This window comes from Chanodichthys erythropterus, chromosome 21, assembly GCF_024489055.1.
Source record: "Chanodichthys erythropterus isolate Z2021 chromosome 21, ASM2448905v1, whole genome shotgun sequence".
Taxonomy (NCBI): domain Eukaryota; kingdom Metazoa; phylum Chordata; class Actinopteri; order Cypriniformes; family Xenocyprididae; genus Chanodichthys; species Chanodichthys erythropterus.
The window spans coordinates 27,645,584-27,671,795 of record NC_090241.1 but is presented as its reverse complement, the minus strand read 5'-3'; the positions used below and the strand labels follow the sequence as shown (position 1 = coordinate 27,671,795).

Sequence of the window (26,212 nt, the reverse complement as noted above, 5' to 3'; positions counted from 1 at the left end):
TTAAAGACATTTTGTTTTATCTCTCTCCACATGGACAGTAAAAATAAAATCTGGATTTTGGCAGAATACATTAACTGGACATAATATACAGCTAGAAGATTATGTCGAGTACGCAAACAACCATCAAGAGCAAATTGCTTGGCTACCTGTATGAATTATGGCAGGAACATCTTATCACCTGTATAGCAGTTTCACAGTATTACAGCAATATTCATATTGCTTCATTTGTACTGCACATTAACAGAACGGTCTGGAAACCCATAGGCCTCAATGTATCAGACTCAACGAAACAAGTTGTATTCCATATAAAATGCAGTTTTCTCCAGAATACAGATATAAGGGCAGATTGAATAAAAAGAGCTACATAATTTCTTGTAAGATTGTACAGCGAAAGAAAAAGAAACATGATTCAGCAGTACAAAAACACCAAATTATATTGATATGATGATAGTACTGATAACATAACAAATGATTTGTATATTAAGGAAGTACAGCAGCAGTTTTAGTTGCTAGTTAGCCAATATTATGACACAAAATATTGATATATATTGTAATTCAGCAGCTGTGCTCTTCTGCATCAAACAGACAACTGGAGAAAGTCTATATAAAAGTCTAAATCAAAGTCAAACCATTTTTTTTAAAATCCAGATTTAAAAGCATAATATTATTTTTTGTTTGTGTTTAAGTGAATTGTCTTCTTTAAAGGATTAGTTCACTTTCAAATAAAATTTTCCTGATTTACTAACCCCCATGTCATCCAAGATGTCCATGTCCTTCTTTCTTCAGTCGAAAAGAAATGAAGTGTTATTTATTAAATTAATGTTTTTGATGAAAACATTATAGGATTGTTCTCCTTATAGTGGACTTCAATGGTCTCCAAACGGTTGATGGTCAAAATTACAGTTTCAGTGCAGCTTTAAACAATACCAGACGAGGAATAAGGGTCTTATCTAGCAAAACGATCTGTCATTTTAAAAAAATTTATATAAACAAATGATTGTCTTAAAAGTGGTTCCGCCAAAACCTCCCTTTCGTATTCTTCAAAAAGCTTACGCTGCATGTCCTACACCTTCCCTATTCTACTTACGGAAAAAATGAAACTGGCGTTGTGTTCGTTCCGTAAGTAGAATAGGGAAGGCGTAGGACATACATTGAAGAATACGAAAGTGCGGTTTTGGCGGAACCACTTGGAAGGCGATCATTTGTTTATGTTTTCATCAAAAACCTTAATTTCTTTTCGACTGAAGAAAGAAAAACATGAACATCTTGGATGACATGGGGGTGGAGTAAATTATCAGGAAAATTTTATTTGAAAGTGAACTAATCCTTTAATGCTTTTAGATTAATCTCATTCGGTTGTATTTTTTAAAAAATGGTTCAAGAAATGTGGGAAAATATAGTTTTCCACCTTCAAGTTTCAGTTATGTAACAAATAAAGTTGAAAATATTTGAACCACATCAACTTAGTAACAGTAAGAACCAAATAAATAAACTGTAATGGCAGCAATTGAATAGATTTGAATTAACAATGTCAAATTTAGAAAATTAAATCACTGTATTATTTGAGAAGTAACAACCAATATTTCTTAGATAAAGCTATTTAAGAAAATACATGTACCCCTGGTTTCACAGACAAGGCTTAAGCTAGTCCTGAACTAAAATGTTTGAGCTGTTTTAACTGACAGCAACTTGTACTGACATGTTTTAAAATATGTCAGTGCCATTGTTTTGTCTCAAAATGCACATCAGTAATGTTTTTTTCAAGTGTACATTTGTAAAAGTTACTTAAATATCTGTGAAATGTCTGTGAAACCGGGCCATAAACTACTATGGGTCTGGGATTTACATTTTAAAGTCTTCGTAGATTACAGCATTTTGCACAAATGAAAATGTAAAATGGCGATCAAGCTTCTAAGCACAATTGAATTTTGCTCCACCATTAGATTTCAATATGGTGCTGCTCTATTTGTTACTATATTTCTCTAAATGTAATCAGCCATTCTATTTCTCCCTTGTCTCCCCACTAACGCTGCTGGGATGTCAACATCTCTCCATTACACCGTGTTGGAGCCGATGCCTCCTGTCCCTGGGCCTCGGGGTGATCTTGGCCTACCAGGGTGCTGTGGGGAGGCACTGGTGTGGCAGCCAGGGGAACAGGGGTGGTGCTGGGGGTAACAGGTCCTCCTGAGGCTCCCAGTGCAGGACTAGAGGCTCCAGAGTCACTCTGATCTGGAGCCCTAAGTCTCTTCATCATGGTGGTCACACGAACAGCTTTCTGGATAACAAAAATAATAATAATGTTTTATTATATGGTTTAACTAATAATAACTTAAATCATTAATACATTAAAATGTCTTTTTAGTCAGTAAACCCATTGGAATTTGGTGTATACACTACCGTTCAGAAGTTTGGTGACAGTAAGTTTTCAAAAGACGTCTTTTATGCTCACCCAGGATGATCAATAATACAATAAAAACAGTAATATTGTGAATTATTTTTTATGATTTAACTGTTTTCTATTTGAATATATTTTAAAATGTAATTTATTCCATCATTATTCCAGTCTTCAGTGTCATATGATCCTTCAGAAATCATTCTAATACAACACTTATTTGAAATAGAAATCTTTTGTAACATCATAAATGCCTTTACTGTCACTTTTAATCAATTTAATGTTTGCTGAAAAAAAGTATTAATTTCTTGATAAGAAAAAAAACGTACTGACCCCAAACTTTTGAATGGTAGTGTACCACAACGCAATGACTAGACATAACTAAATCATCTTACCTTCCATTTAGCTTTAGCAAAGTTTTTCTCAATCTGAGCACAAACGCCATCTTTGATGTTCTTGTCTGAGGCAGCATTTCCAGATATCCTAAGCAACAAAGACACAAAAAAGCACAGCGGTTATTTTTTAGACAGCTTTTTAAACAATACTGCAAGGATTAATTATAAAAGACACTGGAAAAGGCTCCTTACCACTCATGGTTGATGGCTTCCTGTGCAGTCAGTCTTTGGTCCTGGTCCACATCCATTAAACATGCAACTAGGCTTTTTGCTGCAATTCAGAATAGTTAAGTTGGATTTGTGTTTCGATCAGAACCCCATAGATTCATTCCAAACCTACTGTACGGTGATTTGAGTATTGTACCTGAATCTGAGATGTCATCCCAATAGGGTGAGTCAAACTCGTAGTCTCCAGACAGAATTTTCCGGAACAAGTTCTTATCATGATTATCATAATCGTCATCTTCTGTCTCATCATAAAAAGGTGGGTTTCCTGACAGTCTGTTGAACATGATAATGTAAATTTCCTAGTGCAAGAAGATTCTTAGGACTATAGAACTACATGAGCAATTGATTGTTTAGGAGATATTAGGGAGAGAATTAGATGTGGGAAATACAGTGCACTTACAGAGTGGCAATGATCATCTAACACTCAATGGAATGGGATGTACATGCTGATGAATTCATGAAAGACTCAACGGATGTGTCAGGCAAGTGACTTCAAAACAGATATCTGTGGGGTCTACTAATAAATAAAGGTCAAAGGTCAAGAGCACAATGAGATTAAGATGTTGGACTGTCTTATACAATGAATCAAATGTATAGATGTCGACTCATGAACTCACAGGATGTACATGATCACCCCGATGGCCCAGCAGTCCACTGGTCTGCCATATCTCTGTCTGCCAACCACCTCTGGAGCTGTAAGAGAGAAAGGAGAAAAAGGCTGAATTATGATAATGGGTCAAATAAATATGCCCAACATGATGAAAAGGTGAAATGTATTTAAAGTATATTGAAGTATATAATTTTTGCAAAACATTTATGATGTAATGGCTAAAATCTCAAGTGGTGTAACCAAATTTTAATAATTATTTTAAAAACATTTGACACAAAAAAGATATTATTGATTTTAAGCCCCACAAAAAGAATACAGAAATTAAAAAAAGAGGTGTACTGAATTCATTGTCATTGTATTTTTAATATTTTTAACATAAATTGATTAGTGCTACATCATTGACCCTAATATATTACAATTATATATACATATTTTCATATTAATAATCATAATTCATAATATATGGTGCAATTACATCTGAAAATTTGACACTTTTTCCTTACCAAGGTACTCTGGTGTGCCACATGGCTCTTTGATGAGACCATTTTCCAGTTTGGCCAGATGAAAGTCACTGATTACAATCTTGGAGTTCTTCAGACGGTTATAGTAGACCAGATTTTCCAGCTAACGAGGTGAGATACAGTAGTAAAAGCATTAAGTTATATTAAACCTCAAGAACTTCACATTGCAAAGCATTTATAAGAATTTTTAGGATCGTATTTTAAAAAAAAGACTTCAATGATAACAGAATTTTCCTTTTGGTGTGAATTAAATTTTTAAGGTGTTTAATCAACCTCTGTATCCTGACACAAGTCTGAGATTGCATTCTGGTGCAATACCACGTGGTGACCATTAGATGGAAGTAAAGCCCCAAGTCACCTTTAGGTTTCTGTGAACGATGTGGAGAGAGTGCAGGTAAGCCACAGCCTCAAGCACCTGCCGAATCACATTGCTGGTGTCACGTTCTGAGTAGTAGCCCTGGTCTAAGATCCAGTCGAACACCTCCCTTCCTGTGGCCCTGAAGTAAAAGGCAAACCAGATATTCACATGTGAGAGTGAAAAACTTGTGCTTGCAATGTAAGGATAATTGCACAAAGTCCACTTTTTGGTTTATAGATAAAAATCATAAAGTTACAAAAAAGATTATGCATATTTACTTAAAGTATCAGTTCACCTAAAGAAAAAGTTTTGTCAACATTTCGACCATTTGCAGCTTGAAAATCCCTACTCACTTTATTATTCAGTAAATATACTGTTTGATATTCTGTTATTCTATATTCCACATCCCTATCCATTCAGGGGAGATATATATATATATATATATATATATATATATATATATATATATATATATATATATATATATATATATATATAAGCGTGTGTGTGTGTGTGTGTGTGTGTGTGTGTTCCACAGAAGAGAGAAAGTGACATATGTTTGGAACAACATGAGGGTGAGTAAATAAAAGAATTTTCAATTTTGATTCAAGTATTTCTTTAAAATCTAAACACAATGGAAGCAAACAGTATTCATTCGTATCCTTGTATTTTCTTTTTCCTTTTTCCCTCTCACACACAAAAATCCCAAAGCACTTACAGCTCCAGAAAGAGGAAGTACTCTTTTCTCGTCTCAAAGACATCTACCAGCTGGAGGATGTTATGATGCTTCACCCTGCAGGGAGAGACAGAGATAAAGCCAGAGAGAAACTGTGACACTGTGAAAGGAAGCAGGCTAGAAACTGAAAAGAAATCATGACTATCTGCAAAAATAAAATCATTTGCATGGTAAAGAGTCGACTACATTCTGCTGCTCTTGTTAAACAAATTTCAGCTGTGAGCACCATCTGCAAGCACCTTTAAGACATGGAAAATGTAAATAACCTGCACAGAAAACGTACATTTTCAAGATGAGAATCTCGTTTTTGGCTGCTTTCCGTACTTTTCTCCCATCTTTCTTCAGGAACTTTTTACAGGTGTACATTTTCAGTGTGTTCTTGTCCTTCGCTCTGAAGATTTCACAAAACTCCTCCCTGGTAATGCAGACAATAAACAGTGTTGTTGAGTCAACATTGAAAATCTGGGATTCAAAATCTTATTTAAACCTGGAAAGAATTATTTGGAAATGTCAAAAAGAATTTGTAATGAAGAAAAAACTATATTAAGTTAGAAAAGTGCAAAAAGGGTCATTTTCACAAGCATACACAAAGATTACTATAAACAACATGGAAATAAGAGGAAGATGTAACCATAGATTTGTACTCACGATTTCACTACCTGTCCCAGGTCATACTTATCAGTGACCTCTGACGGACTGTTGTAGTCCTTCTTCTCTCCCAGCGTCAAACAGCCAAATGGCATGGCTGCTACTGCTCTGGAAAAAAAAAAATATTTCAAATGCATCAAGTACTATGGACATGAATGATCTCAAACCATGCGGTTTTTTGAGGAGATGTGTGTTATTACTTTTCTAAGCAATTGTGCTCATTATTTTTGTTTGGTGCTATAACATATTTCTTCTGAAGCTTTAACATATTTCTTCTGAAAATGTAAGAATTTTGAATTATATTTACTATAAGATAACATTGCAGTTATATAACAGCATTGAATGAACAGCACTATGCTTCGGTACTTTTTAAATCATGCCAGGCATGATAATATGATACACTACAGTTCAAAAGTTTGCGGTCAGTGGGATGTTTTTTAGTTTTTGAAAGAAATTAATACTTTTATTCACCAAGGATGCAATAAAAATTGATCAAATGTGAAAGTAAATTTTCCATTTCAAATAAACATTGTTCTTTTTAACTTTCTATTCATAAAAGAATACTGAAAAATGCATCAGAGTTAACACAAAAATATTAAGCTGCACTTGAAGGATCATGTGACCCTGAAAAATTCAGTTTTGCAGGAACAAATTACATTTTAAAATACATTTGAATAGAAAACAGTTACTTTAAATTGTAATAATATTTCACAATATTACTGTATTTTGATCAAATAAATGCAGCCTTGGTGAGCATAAGAGACTTCTGAAAAATTTAACAACCACAAACTTGAATGGTGTTGTATACAACAATACAAGCAAAAACCTGAAATGAACCACTGTCACAGCAAAAATAACAAATATAGCACAAATCAACACTTCTGCATCAGTCAAATCCTTCTTTACCTTACATATTCAACATTACCAAGCAAATTATCAGCCTCTCAATACACAATAATGCTGATGATTAAAGAATTTTTGTCTTTTCTCCAAACTTTGTGCATGTCTGGAAAAGCTGCTGATGTGCTGATGATGGTGTGAGTTTAATAAATTATGAAGAGAGTTTTTGCTGTGAGGCCTTGAGATGCCGCTCCACATTCATTCATTGACAATTAAAATGCACACAGTTGTTTCCTTTTTTTGTTTTTTTTTCTCCATTGAGCTGCAAGTGAGCTCCATGACCCTGTGCTTTTCTCTCTGTCTAAGCCAGAACTCAAAGAGGAGGAATAAATTCTCATTTATCTGAGAGCGAAAAAAGTCAGTGAGAAAGAGGGGGAGAGAGAGATTTGGCAGACAGCACACTCATAACCACACATGAGTAATGCCTACAATTTATTCCAAAAGTGACAATTTCCACTTATGGCAGGAAGTAGCTCTGAAAAATTCAGATTCTTTGAACATGCAATAATCATGCTTATTTATGATAGATCTGAAAGCAAGCAATAGGAAAAGACCGAAGCGAGATAAAAAATGACATTCATTAAGCAGTCTTAATTTATTTGCATTTGGATCATACCAAATGATGAGTGATACTGGGTCCCATCAAAATAAACATATAAATTGTGTCATAATTTACCCTGAAACCTGAATGAGGGTATTTCTGTTGTCGAACACAAAAGAACATATTTTTTTTGTTCATACAATGGAAGTGCATACAATGTTGTTTTGGACTCCACTAACTTTCATTATACAGACAAAAACATTTATTTTTTAAAAATATCTTCAATACAGGCTTGGAACAACATGAGGGTGAGTAAATGATGACAGAATTTTCATTTTTGGGTAAACAATGCCTTTAAAGGTGGAATTTAATTAGGTTTTAATAATACTTGGCTGTCTATGCAAAAATTAAATCAGTGCTACATGAATAGAGAAATCAGAGAAAAGGGCTATAGGGTTACCTTTTGCCAAAAACTTCAAAACCCATAATGCACTTTGATGATTTTGTCACCACCTCTCTGTTAAACCTACTGGCGGGAATACAAAAATGAAAAAGTTCGACCTGTAGTTTTAACAAAAGCCCAGGCGCTGTCAAAAGTCTGCCGGGCGATGCAGAATGACGTTTTTTTTGTGTCATCTGACAGATTTTGGCTGAAATATAAATGGGATATCATTTATGTGTACTATCAACATTGTAACAACACAGAGCAAACACTTGAATCCTTCAAGTCAACACGAAATGGCATTCACAACCCATTTATTTCTGTGAAACCTTCAAGCAAATGATATTTTGAAGAAAAACAGGGAAGATAACTTTTCTTTCGTTTTTATGATTTTTTTATGGTAGCAAGATAGTTGTTCTTTCAGTTGCAGTTGATTTTAGAATAAAAAATGGCCACAAACATGGCTTCATTTTTTGTGAAATCCTCACTATAGCTGAGCATTTGTGTAAGTACTTGCTTTAATGTGCACTTTTTTAAAGGTTTCCTATGGCTTTATTCCTTTTGTAATAAACCCTACAGCGTTTTACATTAAAATTAACTAGTGAACTAGTGAAACGACCAAAGAAGAACACAATGCTCCAAACTAAATGTACCACACGCAGAGCACAAAAGTCCCCTACCAGTGTTAAATTCCCCTTATGCAGCACATCATATGATGCTCTGTTAGTTTAATCTTCTTTGAAGAGCCTGAATAGACTCTCAAAACTGTGGTGAATCTTCTAAAAATGTCACTTTACTGTTTTGAGAGCTGGGAGGACAGCTATTATCTATTGCAGTATAACATACTGAAACAAACGACAAAAAACGCCTCACACAAACAAGCAATTACGCATCAGGCTGGCAGTACAATTGCACCGCTACTCGGGTCTGACCCAACAATTTGCCAAACACCATGACAGTCCTCAATCACACTGAAGCTCCACCGGATAATGTGACATGATTTTGTCTCTAAAGGCTTCAGGCTTTCAACATTAACAAAGAACCAAGACAAAAACCAGCACAATAGTTCACATGCACTGCACGCCTCTGAACTCTGCTGGGCTTGAACTTACTCTGAAACTCTTTGTTTGATGTTACAGTACAAAAACATCCTATTTTCTCTCCTCCACTCTCCCAGAATAGTCCAGAAAAGGCAGGAGAGCAGACTGAAGCATCATTATCACCCAGCAACGGAGTATCAACCAAAAAAAAAAAAAAGAAAAAAAAAGGCCATTCCTGATATTCACAGTAAAGGAGGCATTACATAAATTACAGACTGGGAGAGAGGCTGTTTGCTTTGCCCGTCACAGAAGCACTAAGGTCTCTAATTAATCTCCCCTTGGCCCCTATGATTGCAGGAGACACTGGCTTTGCAAGGCCAATATATGCATGGTAATGAGGGGAGAGAAGTGCTTTAAAGACAGTTCTGTTTGGAGAACAGGAGAAGAGATGTTTAAAAACTAAACTGGGACTGTGTTTAGTAATAATGTTATTGTTTTGTATAAGCAATTAAAACATGAGTATCAACTATGATACATCATACATTTAACCCTTAAAAGCATGAGTGTTTTGGCAATCATTATTACATATTCGGGTCTTTAGTGACCCAGATATATATCTAATGTTGTGGATGGATTTCTAACCGCCGCAACAGCATAAAACCTCCCGATGTTTAATAACAATCACAAAAGAATAAAAAAAAGAGCATATATTATCTTTTGGAACTTGGAAGGGTTCAATTTAAGCAGATACTTTTTTACCATCATCACTGTTATCATCAGAGCTCATTTCCCCAATACAACCTAGCATTTGGCTCATATTCATGATCTCAACCATATTCTCAAAACTATCATTTTCAATGTCTTCAAGAGCAATATCTGTTCATATATATGTTCATTGCTGACAGCTTTTTTATCAGATCCACCACCAAGTGACACTGACTATAATGTTTGATTATGAACAGTACTTAAATATTCGAGTTGTTCCAAGTTTTGCTGATGATACTTGTGTATTCTTTTGTTGTATGCCTGCAGTAATTATGAGTGAAATATCACATCATCAATGCGTATTGGACATTGCCACTTTAAGGAATAAAGGGGAATTGTGCTTATTGAGTCACCGGAGATTAAATTAGTGTTGCTCAGAAAAAATATACTTACACTATCACATACCTCAGTTCTCTATAGTGACCCTGTACATTTTTCACAAAAAACATTCTTTTACCATTTTTTTTATAATGAATAGACTGAGAAATACTACAAATTCTGATGTCTAACTTCAAAAAAAGAATGAGGGGGAGGGTTAAATGAGACTGCTGATGAAGTATAGAGCTATAAAATGAATCTGAAAAGCATAGCTCAGATAATCTTGGAAGAATTTGTTAAAGGGATAGTTCACCCAAAAATGAAAATTTGATGTTTATCTGCTTACCCCCAGCGCATCCACGATGTAGGTGACTTTGTTTCTTCTGTAGAACACAAATGATGGTATTTAACTCCAACCGTTGCCGTCGAACACGAAACGATCAGTTTGTGCGAGAAACCGAACACTATTTATATAATTTTTTACCTCTAATACACCACTATTTCCAACTGCGCTCAGCGAGGTCTGATCGTGCTCTGACAACGACAGTGATGTCTCGCGCTTATACTTCAATGAGTGCTAGACATCACTGCTATTGTCAGAGCGTGTTCAGACCTCACTAAGCGAATGCTGAACGCAGTTGGACATAGTGGTGTATTAGAGGTAAAAAATTATATAAATACTGTTCGGTTTCTCGCACAAACCGATCGTTTCGTGTCTTAAGACATCAATGTGACGTCACAAGCCACAGGGTTTCATTTAGACTTGTCTATGCAAGTTTTATTTACTCTTATAGTAGAAGTTCCCATCCACTAGCATTATTTGACTGACCGACCACAACGGTTGGAGTTAAAAATCATAATTTGCGTTCTACTGAAGAAACAAAGTCACCTATATCTTGGATGCGCTGGGGGTAAGCAGATAAACATCGACTTTTCATTTTTGGGTGAACTATCCCTTTAAGAAATGTTTGAGTTCACATTGAAATCTCTGACTTTTGATTGCAAAAACTCAATTTTCTCTCACTGTTGTCTACTAGACACAACTGAGATATTAAGATATTTCATTTGTGATTTTTCTTTATTTTTCCAGAAAGGGTCTCATCACATCTGAGATGCATGTAAAAATGCAATCATTACAAGTCTCGCAACAGAATGTCCATTAACACAATAAACACATAAAAGAATTCTCAGTGGCAGCTGCACTTTTTCTTTGGCAGCAGAAGGAAAAGGGCAGATGTGAGGACACTAGGGAAATGTATTCATATTTTGAAGTACATTTCTGATTTAAATTTGTAAATGAAACATTCCTCTAAATGTTTCTAGCTGAAGAGTTACTCAAGCTTCCATCAGCAGGGAGATATCAAAAAATGTGCTTGTCTAAATCTTTTGAGTTTTGGAGGTCATCTGTGCCTCTTGTATTCATGGCTTAGAAAACAATAGACAAAATATAACCCTTTTACCTTGTTTCTGATAAATTATGCAATCCAGCTTTAGTATTGGTGTGCGTGCATGTGTCTGTACGTCGTCAAAGCTGTCTGTGCTCTGTAAAGCTGAACATTCAGTTTGAAGCCCTGGGCATTGTTTGTCTCTCTCTCTGCAGAGCTGCCAGCTGTGTCTACATTTGCTGTCACTCAGCCTTTTCTATAAGACATGCTGCAAAGCTATATAGTGTTCTAACTGCCTATTGAGCTTAACATCAAATAAGATTTTGAAATTGTTTCATGACCAGCACTGTTCAGACAAATAATGATGTTTGGATTCATTCAAGTGCTTTCATGAGTTTACCTGGACTGTTTAATTGTACTGTTTTACCAGTTAGCCGAAAGCACTCATTAGAAAGATAAAAACTCAATGAGATCCGACCTAGACAGCAATGAGATTAAATGGAAAGCAAAAGTAGATGTGTTAGTCTTCTCTCAGAAATATTTCTCTTATAAAATGCATGCATCAACTATATTCAAATGAGATCTCAACATGTTTTAACTGAGCTCAGATTTGCCCAGACATCAAAAGTCAGAGATTTTGGTAACACATACAATAAGGTTTCACTTATCATGTTAAAAAGATAAACATAAACTAACAGTGAAAAATATTTTCTAAAGCATCACTGAGAACTCAAATAAGTCTCTCAAGCTATGAAAGTGCAACATTTTAGCCATAAAAATGTCTTCTGAGTAGTTTAAATAAAATAAAAAATAGTACACAAAATAGAGCAAAATTTGCAGATGCAGATTTACAAACTTTTTATATAGAGAAACATATATGTCAATGTCTTACAATATCCCAGTTACAATTTGTCCTGTAATTCCATTATGTGTGTGTCTATGTTCAATTAGCAAAGTGCCATCTGAGCATTTAATACTCTAAATTGGCCATCAAGCCTCCATCGGCCATAACAAGTGTGTTTTATTCTCCTCTTAGCTAAAAAACATGCTCTCTTGCAGCAATCAAACAAATCAAGAGACATAACATCAATTAGCTGTGAGTCAACAAATGGAGACAGACATTATTTATGAAAACACATTCATATGGATGAGTTTATTTTTAGAAATGGGTACTTAGTAATCTAATTGATGGTGCATCATGTTGTTTTGTCTCTCATTTGGCACAATCATAACATTAAGCTGTGTGTTGTAAATGTAGGCTTGATTAAAAACAAGGGAACTGTCTCAAATCATATGACAAAGGGTGACTTGTGCATAATCACGGACATTATGAACACAACTCTTTGGAATAAATGATTCTGATTGGTCAGTCATGGTAGTCAGTGGTCAGATATTTTGCTGTCATCTTGCGTTTCATTTATGAAAATGTCTGCCGTGCCGTATTAATATTATTGTGTGTTGTTGGCTATAAAAACGTCTTCTGATATATACAACTTTTTTTTGCACAGCTTTTTACACAGTAATTGATTTTTCTTAGTGGAAGTTTTAAGTTAAATTGTTAAAAAATTAAAGGTGCCCTAGAACTTTTTTAAAAAAAGATGTAATATAAGTCTAAGGTGTCCCCTGAATGTGTCTGTGAAGTTTCAGCTCAAAATACCCCATAGATTTTTTTAAATTCATTTTTTTAACTGCCTATTTTGGGGCATCATTATAAATGAGCCGATTCAGGGCTACTGGCCCTTTAATTCTCGTGCTCCACGCCCACGGAGCTCGCGCTTACCTTGAACAGTGCATAGACAAAATTTACACAGATAATATAACCCTCAAATGGATCTTTACAAAGTGTTTGTCATGCATACTGCATGCATGCATCGGATTATGTGAGTATTGTATACTGTTATATTGTTTACATTTGATTCTGAATGAGTTTGAGGCTGTGCTCCATGGCTAACGGCTAATGCTACACTGTTGGAGAGATTTATAAAGAATGAAGTTGTGTTTATGCAGTATAAAGACTGCAAGTGTTTAAAAATGAAAATAGCGACGACTCTTGTCTCCATGAATACAGTAAGGAACGATGGTAACTTTAACCACATTTAACAGTACATTAGCAACATTCTAACGAAACATTTAGAAAGACAGTTTACAAATATCACTAAAAATATCATGATATCATGGATCATGTCAGTTATTATCGCTCCATCTGCCATTTTTCACAACTGTTCTTGCTTGCTTACCTAGTCTGATGGTTCAGCTGTGCACATCCAGATGTTACTGCCTGCCCTTGTCTAATCCCTTTCTTGATGTTGGGAACATGGGCTGGCATATGCAAATATTGGGGGCGTACACCCTGACTGTTACGTAACAGTCGGTGTTATGTTGAGATTCGCCTGTTCTTCGGAGGTCTTTTAAACAAATGAGATTTATATAAGAAGCAGGAAACAGTGAAGTTTGAGACTCACTGTATGTCATTTCCATGTACTGTACTCTTGTTATTTGACTATGCCAAGATAAATTCAATTTTTCATTTGAACGCACCTTTAAATCAAGTCAATATTGGCAAGTAATAAGCTAGGATAATGTACAGTCAGCCTTATATGCACGACACATTTCCACACTCTTGCGATATAATGCACAAAACTATCGGGAGAATAACAATGTATGAAACTTTTAATCAAGCCCAAATTTGTCATGTTTATAGCCTGAGACATACAGACATTGTCAATCAGACATAGGCCTTCTAATGTTATTGTTGTGCTTTCCAAAGTCAAATAGTCAAATTGACCCTTCCACAGACCTATGAACTAATGATGGACATTAGAAGAAGATCTGGTAATAATCTTTATTGCCAACTGTGGTAATACAATAGATAAAGACCTCACTAATTTACATAAAGCAGGAGGAATGATATTTGCATAAACCCTATATGACCCCCCACCTAATCTACATTCAGAGCACAGAACTCTCATTTACAGTGAGCTCACGACTCATTTACTTGTTTATCATTTTTGACACAGCAAAAACACTTATAAACAACATCTAGTGTTATTTACCACATTATATTTACAATAATATTCTTCACAATGAAACTGTGAAATAAAATATAGCCATGTGCAGTATAATGTAAGCTATTTATAATATGACTCAAATGAGGTAGAATGCACCTTGAATTTGCATTATTTTTGGATTTTTATTTTTCCAGATTTTTTAACAATATGGACGTCTCAGTCTTTGTCCATTTCTGAGAGCTTGTCAAAATGATTTAAGCAGTATTAAATTAAACATTTTAAATGTTTCAAAAGAGTGGGAAAGTAACCTTGGTAGAGCTCTCTTTACAAACAAAAGGAAAGGTTTTAGTTCATGTCTTTGAACGGTCATTCCTCCATAGTCCAGTGACATTGAAACTGGAAACTCACTTTCACGAAAATTAGTTATTGAACTTCATTAATTTTCTTACATTATTACTTCTTCCACAAAGACTTAATTTAATTCCAAAATTGAAGTAAAACTACAAAAAAATGCAGCTTCATATCTGCCTTTTGATTTCTGATCCAAAGTAAATCATTTGTGATTACAATGTCAATGATCTCAAAAATGCACAATTTTCTTACTAATTTATGTAGGAAAATCAGCAAATAAATAAATCATTTAGCATACACACACATACATACATACACATGTGACATACACATATATAAAACATTTAGATGAAATCTCCTCCTGTGTTACACAATAGAGATATAATCGAGACCTGAAAGTGGTTAAATTATGTTTAAAGCAAATCTGAGGAAGGTGCGACTTTGAACTGACCAAATTTAGAACTGTAAATCCACGTTTTCTGCCAAGTGCATTGTCAATATAACCTACACAAAAAAAATGGGAAAATACATACAAAATCAAGCTCCTCGGAACTGACTTCCTCATATTTGGTCAAAAACACGTCATATTTTATGACTCTTAAATAATGCAACACACCAGTTTTCTGGTGATAGAGGTCTGTAGATGGACACCACAGGCCTAGCAGACAGCAGGATCCTTAAGTCTCTTCAAAGGGTGAATCTTATCAAGCTGTGGTGAAACAGTAGGTGCCAGATGGCTTAGTACAGCACCAAGACACACACGCACACGCAAAAAAAAAAAGAAAGAAAGAAAGAAATCTGTCTCTGATGTTACACCAAGGAGAATTCTGACATAAATGATGGAACTCACTACAAAATAAATACACATTTTATCCATACTAAAATATACAACTTTACTTTTTGTATTGTAAACGGTCATATGGAGTGTGTGAAAACATTCCTGAGACTCAACGGACAACATCAAAGAGCACAATACAACCTTCAAAGAGGGCAGTGCATCTTATCTTACCTGTCTAATACCTCCACAAAGCCACAAGCTGCTGCAGTCAGAACCTTCCCTTCCCAAAAAGACTTGAGTGGTTTCTCTGAGGAATAGCTAATTGGAGGAATTATGTGCGTATTAAGAACCCTGGATTTGCTTCACACCCAGTCGGCTAATCTGTCCATTCTGTTCCTTATGTTGTTTGTTGCCTTGGTTACAGTCATACATAAATGCAGTGGTACAGTACAGTGCGGCTGCTTTAGAGTACAGCCAGCAGTAGTTGGGCAGGTGGATTCAAGAAAAGGGGAGCTGCTCATTGCGCAGCACTGCACAACACAAACACAAGCAAACAGTTCTACATTTAAGGACTCACGAAAATCTGTCCCTAAGGTATCCTTGGAATATGACCAAAACTTAAGATAAATAAATCCCACTGTACTATTCTGCCGTGCAAAATGCAGTGTTTTGACTACAATCAAGTCTCTTACGTTATGATCTGTCCTGTGACAGATGGGTTTGGATTAACTGTGCTCAGATTCAGAGAAAACAGGGTGTGACTGATATCAAATCAATCAAAAATATTTGGAGCCATTTTTCTTTGTTTCAGCGTTGGCGTGGTTTCTACATTTTGTCTTTGCCTTTTTTCATATGCAGGAGACAAAACACTTAAAGGGATAGTTATTCTAAAAATGAAAATTCTGTCATAAGGCCAGATCACACCAAGCCGATGCCGACAAACTAGTGGCGATGAAAGCAGACTGCAGGGTTGGCTCACGTCGGCAGCGTCTGTGTCCAAAGTTGCCCTGACACACCAAACCGACGCTAAACAGCCGACGGCCAAGTAGCACATCCGTTCTGCGCCTGTGTGAGATGAAATGCCTTTCCGAACCAGCAGGCGGCAGTAGCTGAACAGCCAATCGGAATGATTAGATGGCCCAACAGACCGACGAGCTCCAACGCCGATTCAACATTTCGAATCGGCCGAAAAAAAGCCGACGAGGACCAACTTCAGCCGACGGTGAAGAACACACTGAGAAAACTTAGTCGGCTGACGAAGAAAAACTGCCCGACGGCCGACCGTCGGCTTGGTGTGTTCCTGCCTATAAATTTGTTCCAAACCCATAATACTTTCGTTCATCTTCTAAACAGAAATGAAGATTTTTTTTTTAATGAAATCTGAGAGATTTCTGTCCCTCTATTGAAAGTCTATTCACCCAAAACTCTGACAGTTCAAAACATTCATAAAATAAATCCATATGAAACAAGCGATTTAATCCAAGTCATGATTACTTTATACATGAACAGATTTAATTTAGCTTTTATTCACATATAAACATTGTTCAGTGAACATACATAGAGCTCTCAAATATGGTAAATGAAAGTTCAACCGTACTTGCTTGACGCGCGAGAACAAACCTCACTGGTTCTTGCAGAAGCTCAAACATGTTGGTGTGACACGCGAGAATGAACCTCATTGGTTCTCGCGTGTCAAGCAAGCATGCTTGAGCTTCCGTTTACCAAATTTGAGTGCTCTACTTGAGGGTGAGTAATTGATGAAAATTTCCGTTTTTGGGTGAACTAACACTTTATGGGCAAATTTGCTGTCATAAAATGCCTGTCATCAAATATTCATTTAGTAAAGATAATGTAGTCCCGTGTAGCCAGAACTCCAGAAGTCAGAAGGTCTGGACTCTATAGTAGCTTTTATTGGTCAAGGACTGCTCATAAGAATCAGACCGGCATGTAAAGCAAACCAAAGGCTATAGAATAACACAAGACGTGTCACTCGTATTGTTTTGAATGGGAGAAAGTGTAACGCGCAATATGGCGGAATAAGTCCCGCCTTCTAAATAAGAGCCAATCGCCGACTGGTAAAGTCATCGCATCACTTCAGCGGCTGTTAGAATCACCGGTTTCTATAGAAACAGTCAGACGCCCGCCTCCAAAGAGACGCGCATTTAGGTCTGCGCACGCGCATTAGCTTGATCCAGCCTGAAAAATAGTTTTTTTTTGTCATGATTCGAGCGTTTAGAAACAAAATTTATAAGCCGGTTTTGTTAGATTTCATTGGTGATTTCAAATATGAAATTTAATCGTAAGGTTGGCGAACAGTTTTGGAGAATTTGATGTTTCCCCATTCAAAGAGATTGCATGATGCCCAGGACGCCCGAGAGGCGTTTCAAAGATGGCCGCCGAGTGAAATGACTTGTCTTAAAGAGACTTTGAGCAAACACCCACAGTGTCATGTTTAGGGCATGAAAATGTAAAGTCGATGTCCCTACAATAACAGACCGGCTTGCAATAAATTCAAGAGCATCATGCAAGTTTACTGCAACAAAGGTGTTGTGAACTTCACATACTTTTGAAAACCCAGTGTTTAGTTGATTCTGATAAGCGGCCATTGTCACAGTTATAAAAGTTGTAAATACAATGAATGTCTTCTTTCATAAGGGGGTCATGATGGTTTTGTTTCCAGGCGGATGGTTAAAGCAACTAAATAAATTAATTAAATGAAATGGTTATTGAATGGATCATGAAAAATGCTCTCTATATTACAAGTAGCTGGAGTGGAGAAGTTGGAAAATAAAAGGGTTTTGTTTTGTGACGTCAGTAGGAAGACAATGATCTTTGATTTTCTTAACCCATAACTTTCAGAAAATGTTTTTCACAGACTGCAGAAAAAAAATTATTAATGCCACTGCATGAACAAAGAGTGCTGCTCAGTTAACTTCATTTCCTGCCTGTTCTGGGCATGCTTCCACCGAAAAACATTGAGGGTGGATCACTTAACGACAAGCACCCGCCTCATGATAACACCGTTTCCCAGGCAACAAAAAAGGAGGGAAAAGCAATAGCTTCTGGATTCCAACAGACTATAAAAGCAAAGATGTTGCTCTATTTTATTCCATGGCTGCTTTTCAAGTATTAGCTTGCAGTGAGAGAACCACAACACTTCTCAAGAGAACTCTCAAATTCTCAAGCTTTCACTTGGAAGTCTTACATCAGACTGCTCTCTTGCTGAGTTGGAGATAGTTTTGGGAATCAGTGATGGGTATGTTAGCAGCCAGCAATATTTCCTGAATGCTGGTAATATAATAAAACATATCCCTCCGAGCTTTCCACATTACAACACTGGGCTTCCATATTCTCACTGCTAACCCAAACCATTGTTTTTAAATAACTGTAACAGCGAAACCTAAAAAGAGGCACAATTAAATCTAAAATCTAAATTAAAAAAATTAGTTTGCAAAGACAGAGACCCTCAATCTTCTTGACAGAATGAAGACCAACCCTCAATTAAAAAAAAATAAATAAATATATTGTGATCAATGAATTCCTACTGAGCATTTAATTAAATTTCACTCAAGCTAATGTTAAAACTAAAATAAATAGACTTTCTAAGAGAACCATTATCTACTGTTACTGGAAATATTACACAGCTGTGGTGCTTTCATATCTCTTTAACTTGTGTGAAACTAATGACTCCAACAAATCCACTAACCGGGTCCATAAGTCCAGCTCCATTAGACCTGCATGGACTAATGCATCCCCAGATGGTAATGGAAATGTTGACTATGTAAAAAGTGTGGGTGGGTGAAATATTAATTAACATCTCCATTTTAAATTCCCATTTATATCTGACATTGCACAGAGAGTCAAATCACAGTTACTCTCTGAAGCTAGCCGAGTAATACGGTCCTTAAACAGAGAAGTGAAAGTTACTGTATTTTATATGTAGTTTTAACATAAAATAACATGTAAATGTAAAATTGACAGACACAGTTGATTGCATCTCATATTCACGCTTAATAAAGTTATCAGTTTTTAAATCGGTGTCTTTTCTGCCAGGAGACAGGACAGATTGAGACACTCTTGGGGGCATGAATCTAGGTCATGAGGGCATGTGTCATGGACCCCCCTAAAACTCAGAAACTGTAAATTCAGTTCTGTTATTTTCTTCTGTATTTTTTTTCTCTCCAATCTCTCTTGTCTCATTCACACACATGCACAGACACACTGATACTCGTCCTCTTATTTTATATCCTTAGAAGCAGCTCCAGGGAATCTAGTGTGAACTGGAGGTTTCCATTTAGACAGAAATAAAACAGATGAGATCTCGTGATCTCAAATGTCTTGGCTATGCCAATAGTGACACTGTGTTAAGCACGTATTTTATAGATATAGTCATGTGTTGAGTAGGTGATTAAGACTAAGATTAAGACTACATACTGCACCTTTAAACAATTGCTGCATCCGAAATCACTACTCTCGAGTAGGAACTTATTTTAAATAAGTAATTACTTCACGACTATGTTCTATATAGTAGATATATGTAATATAGTATATTGCATTCGACATGTTGTCATTATCACGTGACACATCCCTGCCATTCAAAAATCCTCTCCCGTGGCCTCATGGGATAGTAAAGTGTCCATCATATGCACACTTCAGAATCCAGTAGGTACTTTTGCCTACTCTTTTATTAGTACTGTGAATTCAGACATGCTTATTTTGTCACATACTGTTTTTTGCCTATATAATATGGAAGTGCAATTTCAGATGCAGCCAATGATTTTCTGTTTTCCACAAAAATACAAGTTTTACATGTTCAAAAGTGTGGTGTTTGCACGATTTTTTAAAGTTTTTGAAAGAAGACTCTTATGTTCACCAATGTTACATTTATATGATCAAAAATACAGTAAAAACAGTAATATTGTGAACAATGATTTCAATTTAAAATAATTGTTTTCTAATTTGATATATTTTAAAATGTAATTTATCATTTTAATGGCAAAGCAGAAAAGTCTTTAGTATCAAAAAATTCAACAGAAATCATTAATATGCTGATTTGGTCTTATTATGATCAATTTTGAATTCCATCATAACATTTTTTTTTTTTTTTTTTTTTAGGATGAACAAAGTTCAAAAGAATGCCATTTATTTGAAATCAAAATATTTTGTAACATTATAAATGTTTTTTTTCTATCAATTTTGATAAATTTTACACATCCTTGATCAATAAAACTATTTATTTATATTAAAAAATATATATTCTGACCCCAAACTTTTGAACAGTAGTTTATGGAAGAAAAAAAAAAACATCAGTCAGAAATAGACAAAACTCTGAGCACTAATATTTCTGCAACAGGCACTTGAATGGTGGAAAAGAAAACAATAAAAAGACCTAATAACTGTATTTGGTTTGGTTACATTGTTTTGGCCACCTCTGTCTGAAACGCTGAGCAACAGGTTGTTGAGAAAAGATAGAAAGATCTGGCTTAAAAAAAAAAAACCCTCTAACTATTGTGGCCAGTGGTCCGCCATTATAGAAGTGTATTGTTTTGATTCAGTTTAGGTAAAACTGCAGTGGGGAGGGTGTTCTTGTTCATCACCTTTGGTGCAGTGCGGGTGTTGGCTGGGGGTGGAGGTGGGCCAGGTGTTATGTTATATAAAGGGATGACGGGCCCTGCTAAGAGCTCTGGAGAACAGGATGGTGTTTTGAACAGAGGTGGTGGGTGGTGTTTTAGCCCGTGGGTTGCATTCACACACACATACTTTACAGACACTGACACAAACACAGTGTCCGGGCTTCTTTGTGCGTCTTCTATGGGAGCCACAGAGAGCAAGGTCAGTTCTGCTATTCTATCTATTGATGCCATAACATCATCAACTCTAGCAGATGGACTCCTTTTGAGCAGATGGATATATAATGGTGAAATTATATCAGATAACAACAGAGACAAAAAAATTAAGAGGTGGACAAAAACAATACGAACTGACCGAATTTGATAACTAAACACTTGATAAACATAAATTGTTGAAATTATGGACTATAGTCTATGAGGAGAAGTGCACAACAGTCCATTGTTGCAATGCACACACAGACACACACATACATACAAACATTATATATGTGTCATGGATATATTTACACACCATCTGTTTAACCAATCAGAAATTAAAATTAATGAAAATAAAATTAATTCATGTTAATGTTAAATGACAGAACTAGTATCATTTGAATAAGCAAGTTATCTTTAATTTATTATCTACAAAAGCTTTGCATCTACATGTTAAAAAACTTTTGTGTCTACTGTACACACAAATATTTTTTTTTACTCTGAGACATGACAAAATAGCATATTGGTTATGCACCACACATACAAACCCACACTGTCTGTTTTTAGAGTTACTAGGTTATGTATTTGGTTTATATTATTAAAACGTCTCCTATTTGTTCACATTTATGAATGAAGTAAATTTCTATCTTTAATTAATGAAGTCAATTTGATCACCACAATAAAGTAAAAAATAACAGAGTGGTGTGCTAGGTTTAACAGCAGTAGCCTATATTGTACTTGAAACTAATTTACACAATTTTGGGATTAGTAAATGTATTAACCACTCTAATCTGAGCATAAATACACTATAAAAGTTTGAGATATATAGAAGAAAACACAGATGTTGTTAGAGACGCTGAAACAAAACCCTCATAATGTCATTATGTGTGCTGTCATGGACTGTCACTGCAAAAATAAAATCTAAATTTCAAGTCTATTAACCACAAGTGAGCATACACAATTTCTATTGCCTGTAAGTATTTACCTGGTCTAACAAATTAGGCTATAGCCTACATATCACATTGTTGACCAGTACCACATAAAAATCCACTTCTGCACATTTCAAAATTGCACTTTTGTCATCTAGCAAAAAGGTTATTTCAATAAAGAAGGACGAACTGATGAATTAAAGAACTTTTTCTGTCATGAAATAACGAAGAAAACTGCAGTGTCCACTTGACCACAACATGCGCAGTGATTTAGGTTTGATGTAAGCATACTTATTTACGTCCTATTTACACTTAACTGACAAAATTCACCTGACGGAAGTTCAAACTGCAATATTATGTAAATACGAGCATCATGACTGTGCGCGGAACCTCTTAAAGTTGTTGAAAGAGTTTGTGCTATCCGCTACAGGTGGTGTCACAGGTGAATTTGCTTCAGAAAAGAAAAATAGCGACTCAGTCTGTTAAACGTAAATGACACATTCTACTACGGAAGCGTTGGGTAAAATCAGTAAGGGGAAACAAATATACGCCTTCAGCGCCAACCTTATAGGTTGAATTAATGTAACCACGAAGACTTACCGGATAATTTGAGCGTTTAGGAGAATAGGTTTATGAAGGGTGGCGTTCTTGATCGCTTCCCCCAGAGAGTCTCCTGATGTTTGAGTTCGTGGTAATTTTGGCCAATATTCCGCGTGCCACGCTCTATTCGCGCGCTCTGCTGCCAACCCAGAAACCTGCACTTAGAGCGCGCGCTCGTTTGCTCTCTCTCTCTCTCTTTCATTTGCTCTCTTTTTCTCTCAGGTAGAGGTGCAGTGTGGGGTTTAGCGCTGCAGCTGAAACTGCGCTATGCTGGTTTAACACAACTATAAACCCGGTGGGTTTACAATCTTTTTGTATCAAAACCTAAAGTTTTAACGTTCATTAACATTACCTATTGATTATTTATGAGTATACACAAGTCCTCAAAATGGTAAAATGGTCGAAAACAGTTGCGGGTTAAACGATAAGAGTAATATTCTCCCATTAATTGGGTCATTCCTACTTTGCAATACATTTTCATGTCTCTGTTTCATGCATGTCTTAATATATTGGAAATATTACACTTTAAAAGATTAGTGGTTAGTAGTAAAACAGTGGTTCTTTAGATTGTAAGGAACCTTTAAAAGGGCTTAACAGGTTCTTTGTACAGCAGTGATGATATATAGCACCATAACCACCCAAAAGAACCACTGAAGAACCGCTGAAGAACCATACAGTGGCTTAACAGGTTCTGTATACAGCAGTGCTATATAGCACCTCAGTCATCCCAAAAAAAAAAAAAGTGAAGAACTGCTGAAGAACCACTGAAGCACCAAGATTTGGTGCTATACAGCGCTTAAAGTGGTTCCCCTATGATTACAAGCCAAAGAACCACTTTTAGTACTATATATTTTTTGCAGTTTAAAAAAAAAAAAACCCTGTTTGAGTCCAATCTAAGTCCATACCTCTCTCGCTCACTCACTGATACTGTTACTGTCCTTTAAAATAAAGGCAAAAATCCTTAAAAAACATTTTCTATCCACTTCACTTTCTTGCTATTTTGCATTTTCATGGGGAGTTGTGGCCTAATTGTTAGAGATGGACTTGTATACACTTTTAGTGCTATATAGCACTAAAAGTGGTTCTTGGCTCATAATCATAGGGGAACCACTTTTGGTGCTATGTAGCACCATATCTTTAAACGTGCTCTACAGCACCTTTGTCAAATGGTGCTATGTAGAACCCAAAAGAGGAGCCGTATCACATTTTATTTCTTCAACAAAAATAGTGCTAAATAGCTAAACAGTGGTTCTTTGACTCGTAAAGAACCTTTAAAGGGGTTTAACAGGTTCTTTGTACAGCAGTGGTGCTATAAACCACCTTAACCACCCCAAAGTACCACTGAAGAACCATACAGGGGCTTAACATGTTCTGTACACAGTAGCAGTGCTAGCACCCCAGTCATCCCAAAGGACCAGTGAAGAACTGCTGAAGAACCACTGAACAGCACTTAAACTGGTTCCTGATTACGAGCCAAAGAACCACTTTTAGTATTATATAGCACCATGTTAAAATTCAAGTCTCGAAGTGCATGGGGGACTGAATGAACAGCACTCTCTTCCACTCTCATTAACCACAACAAATCCAACACGATCACATGAGAATGTGTATCAATAGTACGAGTTTGTAATCTCGTAGAATTTATACGCCAAAATGAGTTTGATGGGAAGGATGGGGGTGGGGGTTCGTACGCATAATACGCCATAAAGTGCGTATCATATGCACGTGAAAAACTGCGTACCATAAGCACGCCAAAACTCATTTTGGCATATATATTCTACGAGATTACAAACTCGTACTATTGATACGCATTTTCGTGTGATCGGGCTCGAATAATCATATTTAAAAAGCCACAGAGTTTCAAAGGTACCGCAAAACAGGAATGACCCAAGTGCAAAAAGAAACAGCTGCATAATACTCTTTTTGTTTTTCATCAACGCCTCCTACAATTACAGTTATTTCTGCAAAAAGGCATGTAGGCCTATCTAAAATTAACTTTGTAACTGCATGGGTGTAATTGTGGTGTGTGTGGCATCTGTTTCTGCTCTTTTGGCTTAGTATGATTGTAGCTCTTTTCACACATAACTTATTATAAATAATGTGTTAATCTTTCTCAGTGTTCTTATAATTCTCAGTTGTTAGACCATTAAAAACAAACCTGTGTTAAATGGCAAATAATTACTAGTGTCATTATCTTTTTTTTTTTTTCATAAATTTGGTGAAAGCTGGGGTGTGCCAATGCTTTCAGTAGTTTTAATAATGTTCAAGTAATGCATGCTTCCACAGAGTTTGTGCTTTTGCCTGCTGTAAATGCTTTTATTTAGTATTTTTTGTTTTCTTTGAAAGGAGTCTCTTATGCTCACCGATGCTGCATTTATTTGATCAAACAGTAAAAACAGTAATATTTGTGGAAACTGTGATACATTGTTTTAAGGATTCTTTAAGGAATCTTTTTTTTTTTGTTTTTGTAGAATTCTTTACTGGTGAATGTTCAGGTTTGATAACTTCAAAGACTGTGGATTGCTAAATATTTATAATGATTTACCTCTGGGAATAATTGATTATGCCAGGCACAGAGCCAGTGAGGGAGTGTTTGTGAGTCAGCTGGTTCGTATAGCCTGTTGGGGGCTGGACACCTGTGCCATATTCCAACAACGTGGGTGGACTCTGATGTGGCGCACCAAAGTTGTTTCATTAGTGACGCCATCCTCACAGACGGCCTTGTGTTGGTATGTGTGTGTGAATAAAGGAGACAGAGAGACATAAAGACACATTCAGTAGTTAAACTCACCAAAAACTAAAGATTCCAACCCATTCTTTTTTTAAAAAAAAAAAGCATATTCTAGGCTAATAAAATAATAGCGATTTTTATCATGATTTAATAGTGACTTTAATATATAGTGATTTTAATTGCCTGTTCTTTCTTTTTTTGACCTGACGTTCTGTCATTCTTTCTCTCTCACTGTGTCTCTGCCCCACTTTGCTAATTACGACATATGTTTAATTTAATCATCTGGACTGTCACTTAGCATAGCGCGACAGCGTAAAAAAGTGAATGTCAGCCTGGAGAAATAACAAACTTTGAATGGAAAGAAGTTGCTTAAAAGGTTAGTTTGAGGTTTTGAGGTTACAAACTTTGTGTGGATTAAGTTTAAATCTCATTCTTGCATCACACTTCCTATTCATGATCCCCCCCATCTATCTATTATCTCTCTATCTGTTTCAAAAGAGACAGTGCACATTAATCAACATTCAGATAAATGTAAATGAAGTTAGCCAAAAGGCTAATTTCCTTTGCCTGATGTTACTGGGGTCGAAAACTGTAAATATGCAGAATGTAAAACACAACTATAATAACATTCTAACTTAATTATGTACTGTTTGTTTAAATATCTAGATTTTAGATTATGTTTCAGGATCTTGAACATTTAATTCAGTCCAA

At 35.9% G+C, this 26,212-nt stretch overlaps 1 protein-coding gene across 1 annotated transcript; it reads right to left on the bottom strand.

The window, feature by feature from the left end:
* Positions 1 to 1,183: 1,183 nt before the first annotated feature.
* Positions 1,184 to 22,910, bottom strand: camkva (CaM kinase-like vesicle-associated a). The gene is made up of 11 exons (XM_067373839.1): positions 22,771 to 22,910; positions 5,889 to 5,996; positions 5,524 to 5,655; positions 5,223 to 5,297; positions 4,505 to 4,643; positions 4,129 to 4,249; positions 3,633 to 3,708; positions 3,152 to 3,288; positions 2,980 to 3,058; positions 2,788 to 2,875; positions 1,184 to 2,275 (listed from the first exon to the last, which is right to left on the bottom strand). Exons 2-11 carry the CDS (start codon positions 5,981 to 5,983, stop codon positions 2,024 to 2,026), a joined length of 1,194 nt encoding a protein of 397 aa, XP_067229940.1. The 5' UTR covers positions 5,984 to 5,996; positions 22,771 to 22,910; the 3' UTR covers positions 1,184 to 2,023.
* Between the last annotated feature and the right edge of the window lie 3,302 nt (positions 22,911 to 26,212).